This window comes from Montipora foliosa, chromosome 6 (genome assembly GCF_036669935.1).
Source record: "Montipora foliosa isolate CH-2021 chromosome 6, ASM3666993v2, whole genome shotgun sequence".
Lineage (NCBI taxonomy): Eukaryota > Metazoa > Cnidaria > Anthozoa > Scleractinia > Acroporidae > Montipora > Montipora foliosa.
The window spans coordinates 38,965,795-38,975,794 of NC_090874.1; the positions used below are offsets into that span (position 1 = coordinate 38,965,795).

At 39.8% G+C, this 10,000-nt stretch overlaps 2 protein-coding genes across 2 annotated transcripts; one reads left to right on the forward strand and one right to left on the reverse strand.

Annotated features, from left to right (window-relative positions):
* The first annotated feature begins 294 nt into the window (after positions 1-294).
* On the forward strand, positions 295-1,170 carry LOC138005535 (uncharacterized). Its single transcript, XM_068851748.1, has one exon. The coding sequence runs from the start codon at positions 295-297 to the stop codon at positions 1,168-1,170; it is 876 nt and encodes a 291-aa protein (XP_068707849.1).
* A 5,792-nt stretch (positions 1,171-6,962) lies between these two features.
* On the reverse strand, positions 6,963-8,829 carry LOC138005536 (uncharacterized). The gene is made up of 4 exons (XM_068851749.1): positions 8,659-8,829; positions 7,969-8,136; positions 7,636-7,827; positions 6,963-7,415 (listed from the first exon to the last, which is right to left on the reverse strand). The coding sequence occupies exons 1-4, from the start codon at positions 8,827-8,829 to the stop codon at positions 6,963-6,965; spliced, it is 984 nt and encodes a 327-aa protein (XP_068707850.1).
* Positions 8,830-10,000: the final 1,171 nt, after the last annotated feature.

A 10,000-nucleotide genomic window follows, 5' to 3' on the forward strand; every position in this document is an offset into this window, starting at 1 on the left:
GCAATCGGTTTCAAGAATCGGAAGATAACCTCCCCCATTCCATCAATCGACATACAGGGGATCTCTAAACTATTCAAAGACGTACACGAGGAAGATTTAATAAGGCCCACCGGAGAGGTTGATACCTTGATAGGTTATGAATACGCAGACTTCCACCCCTTAAAGGAACAAAGTTCTGGACATCTACTTTTATTGAGAAATCAGTTCGGACGATGTATCGGTGGAACACACCCAGTTCTTAAAGGAACCAACGAAAAGTCCCTCATTGGAACAACGTACGCCCATCATGTCAAGATGGTAAGAATCGAAGACTTCTACAACATGGAGAATCTCGGAATACAATTTAAGCCTCGCTGCGGTGGATGCAAGTGCGGGAGATGCTCACTGGGTAGCAATGCCTACACAATCAAGGAAGAAAAGGAGTTAGCATTAATTGAGAAAAATTTGAGCCATGACGCAAAAGAAAAATTCTGGACTGCAGAATATCCTTGGATCAGAGATCCTTTTGATCTCCCAGACAACAGAAGAGCAGCATTCGGCATGCTAATATCAACCGAAAAACGACTTTCTAAAAATAAGAAACACGCTGAAACCTATCAACAACAAATACAGGACATGATAGATAGAGATGTAGCTCGCAAACTAACACAAGAAGAATTGCAGAAATACAAAGGACCTGCTCACTACATTTCACATCACGAAGTGCTGAAACCAGACTCCAAGTCTACACCAGTAAGAATTGTCTTTAACAGCAGTGCCAATTACATGGGTCATGTACTAAACGAATATTGGGCTAAGGGACCCGACCTTTTAAACAGTCTCCTAGGAATACTTATCCGATTTAGAGAGAATGAAATAGCATTCATAGGCGACATCAAGAAAATGTACCACACAGTCAGAACGGGAGTATTAGAACAACACACGCACCGCTTCCTCTGGAGAGATATGGATGTAACTAGGGAACCAGACAAATATGTTATTCAGAGGGTTTCTTTTGGAGATAAACCCTCTGGAACTATAGCAACTGTAGCACTACGAAAAACAGCAGAGATGGCAAGACTGCTCCAGACCAGGATCTTATACCAACTAACACGAAAACAGCACACGAGAAAGTGCTTGGTATTGTATGGAATCCAATTACGGATAATTTCTGCTTCAAAATCAATCTAAATGTTACACCAAAAGGCAAGAAACGACGTCCCAAACAAAATCAAGATACGACTACTAATACCTCCAAGATTTTAACGAAGAGGATAATTCTATCTCAAGTAAATAGTGTTTATGATCCACTCGGATTAGCAAGTCCTCTGACCGTCAGGGCAAAGATTCTCATGAGACGGTTGTGGCTTCACAACCCAAAATTGGAATGGGATGATCCTATACCCGACGAAGATCACCAGAACTGGGCTAACTTCTTACAGGATCTGAGTAAGATGGAAAAGATTAAAGTGAATCGATGCACTAAACCTAAAGAAGCAACGGGAAATCCAATCCTCATGATATTCAGCGATGGATCTAATGATGCATATGGCGCATGTGCGTATGCTAGATGGAGGCTTTGTAATGGAGACCACGCAACCAACCTCATCTTGTCCAAAAACCGCCTCGCACCTTCCAAGAAACTATCGATCGACCGGATAGAACTCTGTGGTGCAGTGTTAAATAAAAGATTAAAAACCATAATAACAGAACAATGCAGATACCGTTTCGAAAAATGTTACCACATCACTGATTCTCAAATCGTTCACTCCATGATCCAAAAAGAATCCTATGGATTCAATACCTTTGCCGCAGTGCGGATAGGAGAAATCCAAGAGGGAACCAATGCGAAAGACTGGTACTGGACCGCAAGCGAATTTAACATAGCTGATTTGTTAACAAGAGGAAGTAAACCAAACGATATCCACATAAACAGTGCATGGCAAATGGGCCCGAACTTCCTTCAACTACACGAATCTGAATGGCCAATTACGAATACATACTCGGAACAAAAAGTTCCCATCAATACTATTAAACTGGAGCTATCTTCACCAGCTGTTCAAACTAACACAGAAGATACACTCGCGTCGAGGATAAACATCGAGAAATATTCAGATTATAAAAAATTGCTACGAATTACAGCCCGAATTTTGGCCATGTACAAGAAAGAAATGAAGCCAACATTGAGAAATGCAACATGAACGCTAACAGCAGATGACATCAACAAGTCCGAACGTTTCTGGATTCTGGAATCACAAAGTTTGATGCAAAAGGATATCCAATCGGGTAAATACAAGCGGCTCTGCCCTCGCAAACGAGACGACGGAATTTACGTTGTTGGGGGACGTGCTAGAGGATGGGTGGAAATGAGTTATAATAAAAGCGAAATCGTCTTACTACCATATGAGCATAGATTCTCACGTCTATATGCCGAACACATACATTATCGAGGTCATCTGGGAGTGCTATCAACTGCAAGCAAAATACGAGCAAAATTCTGGATCGTCAAATTGCTGAAATTGGTGAAATCCATCAGAACAAACTGTGTAATATGCAAGAAACTGGATAAAAAACTGAATGCACAAATCATGGGAAAACTCCCTGTTGAAAGATTAAAACCTGCCCCGGCATGGACCTACACAGCACTAGATCTATTTGGACCATTTAAGATAAAAGATGAAGTTAAAAAACGAACCACTGGAAAAGCATATGGGGTTATTTTCAACTGCCTCGGTACAAGAGCTGTCCACATAGATATTTCACCCGACTATAGTACAGACAAATTCTTAATGGTACTCCGCAGATTCGTATCTATAAGAGGCTATCCGTCCAAGATCTACTCAGACAATGGTTCCCAATTAGTAGCCGCAAGTGAGGAATTAAAGAAGATGGTAAAAAATTTAGACCAACAGAGTTTACAAGAGTATGGATGCATGGAAGGATTTCAATGGGTGTTCTCTTCAGCAGACGCACCTTGGCAAAACGGTGTCTTAGAGGCGTTGATAAAATCAACAAAGAGAGCCATAACAGCAGCCATCGGTGAAAGCATTCTGACATTTTCTGATTTACAGACTGTGTGTTATGAGACTGCAAACTTACTTAATGAGAGACCGATTGGACGACATCCAACTTCCCCGGATGATAAGTACTTGTGCCCTAACGATCTTCTCCTGGGACGATCCACATCTAAAATACCTAGTGGACCATTTGCATACACAGCTGATCCACGCCGTCGATTTGAATTCGTTCAAATGGTTACAGACAACTTTTGGAGGAAATGGATAAGAGATTATTTTCCAAGCCTGTTAATACAACAAAAATGGCATACTGCACATAGAAACTTAAAAGTAGGAGACGTTGTTCTTATCCAGGATTCCAATCTAGTCAGAAGCCAATGGAAACTGGGAAAAGTATCAAAGACATTCGAAGGACAAGACGGCAAAGTACGCAAAGTTCAAGTACAGTATAAAAACCCAAAGCCTGGAGAACCGGTATTGCAATACAGCGGATGAGGTTACGTCACAATTGAGAGACCAGTTAACAAATTGGTCGTTCTGTTACCCAATGATGAACACAGCCTATCTGCATAATAACTTGAGCAACACTCTATTACTGTAAACGAAAATATTGGCTTAACTCGTCTTTGGCGGGGGGAGTGTATCGTCATTGATTATAATTTCACATAATTACGTGCACATAACGTGACAAACGATAATTGCCTAATTACTAATTGACACAGAAACAACTGTGATAAGACAGCATCTGAAGGCCATCGGATTTCGAACTACATACCACATACTACATATTGTATTGACTGACCACTGCTTCAATTATGCGTTACACTTCTGCTACCAAACGGAATAAAGTTGTTTGAAACCGATCGCTTATTGAATATTGGTATACACCGATACAAATTTCAACTTTTGAAAAGAAATCAGGTGCAAGTTCTACGCAGACAATTTCCTCTACGACCAGCTTCTGCTAAAACTATACACCGTTGTCCAGGTGACACACTTGATGAAGCTGTTGTTGATTTACCAGCATCAATAAGGGAGCATATGCACTATGTTGGCCTCAGCAGACTAAAAAAATCTAGCTGGTCTGCATATCTTGAATTTTAATTAGAATAAAATAGCTGTAAGCAAACAAGTTCAAGCTGAAATGATTCGGCTCAGGTCAGAAGCTTCATTTAAGCCTTGCCTTCCTTTTCTTTATAAAACAACCAATACAGAAGTATTCAAAATTGTATTTCATAATGTAAGATCATTACATCTGTACATCAAAGATGTAAGTTGTGATTACAGTGTCAAAGCAGCTGATATCAATATTTTCGTTGAATCTGCTCTATGTGCAACAGATAGTGATACTTCATATAGCCTGCACAATTTTTGCTTTACAGAAATGACTTTAATCCACTTGATATCACTAGAACACCATATGGTACAGCTGTGTATGTCAGAAATGATGTAGCCTGTTTAAAACATCCCGTCAGATATAACTACCTTAATACTGAAATAACAGTTACTTTTGTAGATGCACCAATTTCAAACCTCCATGTTATTGGTATTTATAGGTCAACATCTAAAGTAAAAGTTTCTCAGTTTCTTGAAACTTTACGATATCTCCATCAAACCATATTGAGGAACCCACACACCCCAGTTATAATTTTAGGAGACTTTAATATCAACCTGATGGAAACTTCTTGTGAAGAGAGAGCTTTAGTTAGATATTTATTCGAGGAGAAAGGCTATACTCAATTGATAAAGCAGTTCACAACAGACTATAAATCTCAAATAGACCATATCTACACCAACAAAAAGGATATTCCTATTACCAAAGTGGGTTTGTGGGCACTATTTGGTACTTTTATAGTAAAGAAATTAGCACCAACCTTTGTTTCCTGTTCTGCAAAGTCACACCTTCTCAAAGTGTTAGAGATAAAAGAGAGTTCTGGGTGGCAATTTACAAAGTGACTATGGACATTTGCACAGCTTGGTGCTTATGCATTGCTGGGACTGGTGAGTGTTGCAACCATGTGATTGCAACACTCTACAAGTTAGAATATGCTGTATCTAACTTTCACAGACCCAACATGTAGCTCTATGCAATGTGGATGGAATAAAGGAACAAGGAAAAGTGTTGCTGCTGCTAGAATTCTTGATCTCAGGATTAGGAAAGATAAAAGGACTTGTGAAACAAAAAAAAGACAACATTATTAGCAATGATCTGATCAATTTTGATCCTCGCAGGGAACCACATAGGTTGGTGCACGATGAAGAAAAAGAGCAATTCCTTGAAACCTTTGCTGCAAGAAGAAAATCTGCAGTAATATTCAAATCATTGGAGTCCAGGGTGGGAAATGATTCAACAAGTACTAGAGAGTTCAAAAGTCTGGTAAGTGAGGGAGATGTGTATGCTACAAAGCATGAAGGCATGAGTGAGGCTGAACTAGTTCGTGGGTTTATGGAATCTCTTACTCTGACAGAGGAAACACAAACTGGCATAGAACGAAACATGAGAGGGCAAGCTGACAACCCTCTATGCTTTGAATTACGTAAGGGACATATAACCGCCTCAAAATTTCATGATGTATACACCAAAGTAAATTCAGTCGTCAACTTATAGATCGAGATAAGAATCTTGACCATTTTTGCAATCAGATGGGGACAGGAACATGAAGAAGATGCACTAAAATCCTTAGAGAAATATGGCTTGTATATACATCAAACCAAGCCATACATTGGTGCCAGCCCTGATGCTCTCTTAACCTGCAATTGCCATGGCATTTCCCCGGTCCCCATATACAATCCGCAATGAATCAGTAATTGATAGTGCAAGCAAATGTGATTTTTTGGTTAAAATTAATGATCAGGTATGTTTGAGACCATCACACAAATATTACACACAGTTAACTGGGGAGATGGCAATGATCAAGCAGAGATACCCAAACTGTAAACAGGGATACTTCATTGTTTACATGACAGTTAACACTTTTGTTCAGGCAGTGCCGTTTGACCAAACTTCATGGTCAAATGTCGAACAGAACCTAGATATATATTTTAAAGGTTACATTGTCAAAGCATTGCAGGGTTTGACACCACTAGTGTACTGCACATTCTGTGAGAAAGTGATTCTCAATGAGAAAGAAATTGGTAATGACATGAAAGAATGCAGTGTTTGCTGTGACATGTGCAGTGGAAGGATACACTTCCATAGTGCCGGTGTATCAGAACTCGACGAAAATTCAGAATGGTTCTGCAACAAATTTTTGGTTACTTTGTCTTCACGATAACATTACAGTTGTAACTAAGGAATGTAGCAAATGTTTGGTTGCTTTTTCTTTATTATCACATTACAGTTTTAACTAAGTTTTGTAAAAAAAAATGTTCAGATTACAGTTGTAACTGATTTCCCTTAAAGCCTCCCGGGGTTTCGTTCAGTGTTCAAGGTAACTAAGTTTTGTTAAAAAATGTTCAAATTGCAGTTGTAATGATTCACTGATTTCCCTTAAAGCCGCCTGGGGCTTGTTCAGTTGGGGTGGGGGGTGCACTGCACAAACTTGTTTACTTGCAGGCCCCACTCTGAGGTCCAACCCCTTACCCTTTTAATACCACTTATGACGGGAAAGGTACCCCTTTGATATATCTTCCATTGCAAAATGGTACCTTTTTCATAACATACCTATGTTAGAACACTGCAACCTTTTTCGAAACCTGTTACAAATATTTTTACTAAAGGCCCTTTTAAATTCATAAATGGCATATTTCCTACTCCCTGTTCATGAAATCGCTACCCTTCTATATTCGTGGTACCTTAAAAAGGTACACCTTTTGCTTCCACGTTGGGTGGAGACTCCCTGTTTAGGTCATTAAAAGGAATACCCCCAGGGGCCTTTTAGCGGAATAAAAATTAACAACTTTTTCAACTACATGTGACTAATAGTTAATGTTATCCTAGACATGCCTATGGAAAAGAAACCAGTCTCAGTCACATAGTGGATCCAACAAATTTACCAAACTGGCACAAACAGTTACAATGTCATCAATAACAGGAAGCAGTAGAAGTGGCAATTCATTCTTAATGATTCTAAACTTCTTCATCCGTTTTATAGCCAGTTCCACATAGATCCGAACATTAGCTATTCTTGATGTTTCTTTAACCTCCTTTGAGAGCATCTGTCTACCCGTCTTCACCCTGGGTGAAATACACAGTGTTGCAGAATGACAAAGCAAGTCATTCTGTATTTTGAAACCTCGATCTGCCATTACCTGGTCAAATGGCTCCACTTTTTTTAGGAAACTGCTGTCTTGCACAATGTGAATATCTATTGCACGGCCTCCATAACAGGGTGAAATGTATGAAGAGGCGCCATTGGGTGTGATCCCATACAAGAACTTTACTGTGGTATGATGTTTGTAATCACTCCATACTGCTGCCTGAAAATCAAGACTACTTGGGGTCTAAACTTGGGGGTCTAAACTTCTTCATTCGTTTTATAGCCTGTTCCACATAGATCCGAACATTAGCTATTCTTGATGTTTCTTTAACCTCCTTTGAAAGCATCTGTCTACCCGTCTTCACCCTGGGTGAAATACACAGTGTTGCAGAATGACAAAGCAAGTCATTCTGTATTTTGAAACCTCGATCTGCCATTACCTGGTCAAATGGCTCCACTTTTTTTAGGAAACTGCTGTCTTGCACAATGTGAATATCTATTGCACGGCCCCCATAACAGGGTGAAATGTATGAAGAGGCGCCATTGGGTGTGATCCCATACAAGAACTTTACTGTGGTATGATGTTTGTAATCACTCCATAGTGCTGCCTGAACACCAAGACTACTTGGGGTCTAAACGAATATTTCAGAGCAATCAATGATCACCCTGACCCTGGGATAACATTTTCAAAAACAATTTGGCAAAGCGCTTCAAATTTGATGTCTTGACAGCCACATAATGAACCAAGATAGTTATTTTGATAGTAATTTTACCCAGGTTATAAAAATTGAAGAGGTTGTGCGGGCTGAAATATTAAAACGCCATGCTAGGTCTTCAAGCAGAAGTCCAAGGCGCAGTCTCATCAAAGTCAGCAATAGCTCTTGTTCCAGAGTTAGTTTTCTAGGTGGACCACGCCTTAAGGAACCAGTATCTTCGCACGGCTGAGAAAGGATAACATTCAGACGCTTAGAGTAAGCTTCAAATTTTTCATTTGTTTTTGACTTTGAATTTTTTTCGCCCTTCCAATAATTCATTACTGTATTTACCCGTGTATAATACGTGCCCGTGTATAATACGCACCCCAATTTTGGACTGCATTTTGAAAAAAAAATAGTTCAAGCAAAAAGCAAACTAGTGTGAAAAAAATCCATTTCCTGGATAAGAAAATTTGCTCCGCTACATACAACAGTAAAGTAAATAAGCCTATGTAAAGTGTTTAAAAACTGAAACCTTTAACTTGTAGTCACAATCGAACAGCACTTCTCTCGCACAAGATTCGTCATCGACAAGTTCATCTTGTCGTCCGTCCACAAGATCGTCTCATGTGTTGTCAAGGTTTTTTTACTACTCCATATTTGACAAAATACGACTCAATCATCTCTTCAGGCAGAACTGAGGTGAATCCGCCAAGAATTACTGCTAAATTGGTGTTTTCTTTGCTGCTTTCATGCTTTCAGTCACACGAGCTTCGAAAGCATAAACAAGCAGGCTTCTTCGTCTCCCCAGTCCCAACACGTGGAGCACGCCAAACTCTTCATTCCTTCGGCATCCATTCGGCCTTTCTCCTGGGCATCGCTGATAACCCTGTGCTTGTTTTCAACTTCAGGCACTGTTTTCCTCTTGAAAATCACCATTGGTCTTAATTTGGTCCATCACCAGCACGCGCCAACAAAACAGTTGCATGACATTAATTTTCTTCTCTGCGGTGTAATGTTGATCATTCGGTTCTGCGGCATATCGAAGATCAGTGGCGTTTTGTCCATATTTCCAGTAACATGTAGTGGGTAGTTGTGTTCTTTGCAAAGTTTTATAATATAACAGTGTGAAATCCGATGATCTTCAGCGAAATTAACGAGCGTTATTTATCACACCGGCATCGTAAACTCCGGGGAGTTTCGTGGCCATTTTGATGTTTCAGTTTATCGCTCAAAAGTGAAGGCTATGTTGTTCAGTTTTTCATTTAAAAGGAAAGGTTAATTTACTACTGGATCTTGGTCAAGCCTTTTACTTTTCAATCCAAAACCAATGCATCTTTGTTTTTATGCTAATGAGGGACGCGTGTCTAAAACAATGGATTCCGTGTATAATACGCATCTCAATTTTCGGAGCTGTTTTAGCGGGAATAAAAGTGCGTATTATACACAGGTAAATACGGTATTGCTGCTTTTTTTACGACGAGGTCAAGTAATGCGTTAAAGGCTGCGGTTCCGTTCAAACCAGTATAAAAGTGCACGTCGTGTTCTCTTGTTAGCTGTTCCATTCCCATTGGGATGAATACAGTTTTGTCTTCACTGCAGTCTCTCATGTCAGCATCATCCGCTAACATTTCAGGGCAATTATAAGAGGAAGTGGAATGAGACCCGATAAGAATCGACGGTTCACATGAGTGTGATGTTTCAGGCAACTTTGTGCGAGTAGATCTTTTTTTGAGGCGACCTTCGCTGTTTGTCGGATGGTTGAAGGAACAGAGTCGGGTGTGGATTATTCATAGGTGGCTTTCCATCAACAAAGTGATTAGAACAAACAAAGGTTTCATGTCCAGGATTAAAGAATTCGAGTCCTCGCTTAATATTTTTTTTCCAGATTTCAAACTTCTTTGGGTCTTTAGGAAACCAATGCCAAATAAGATGGCCTTCCACGTGGCAGCGCTTGACACACAAATGAAGATATCTTTTGTTGTTATCACAGCTGCCAACACAACAATGATCGTGCTTGCCCATCACTGAATGGAAGAATAATTACAAAGTAATACAGTCATTAATTAGATTTCTGCATACAGTGAGGTTATTTTAAATCAAAACTAGG

What these genes read in the sequence shown, in the direction of transcription:
- LOC138005535 (XM_068851748.1), top strand. Translation starts at nt 295, where the DNA reads ATGGTAAGAATCGAAGACTTCTACAACATGGAGAATCTCGGAATACAA.
- LOC138005536 (XM_068851749.1), bottom strand. Translation starts at nt 8,829, where the DNA reads ATGGTGATTTTCAAGAGGAAAACAGTGCCTGAAGTTGAAAACAAGCAC. An exon ending in TGTTTATGCTTTCGAAGCTC is followed by an intron (nt 8,137 to 8,658) that starts GTGTGACTGAAA and finishes ATCCTTTCTCAG; the next exon opens with CCGTGCGAAGATACTGGTTC. An exon ending in AAGTGGAGCCATTTGACCAG is followed by an intron (nt 7,416 to 7,635) that starts GTAATGGCAGAT and finishes CTTGATTTTCAG; the next exon opens with GCAGCAGTATGGAGTGATTA.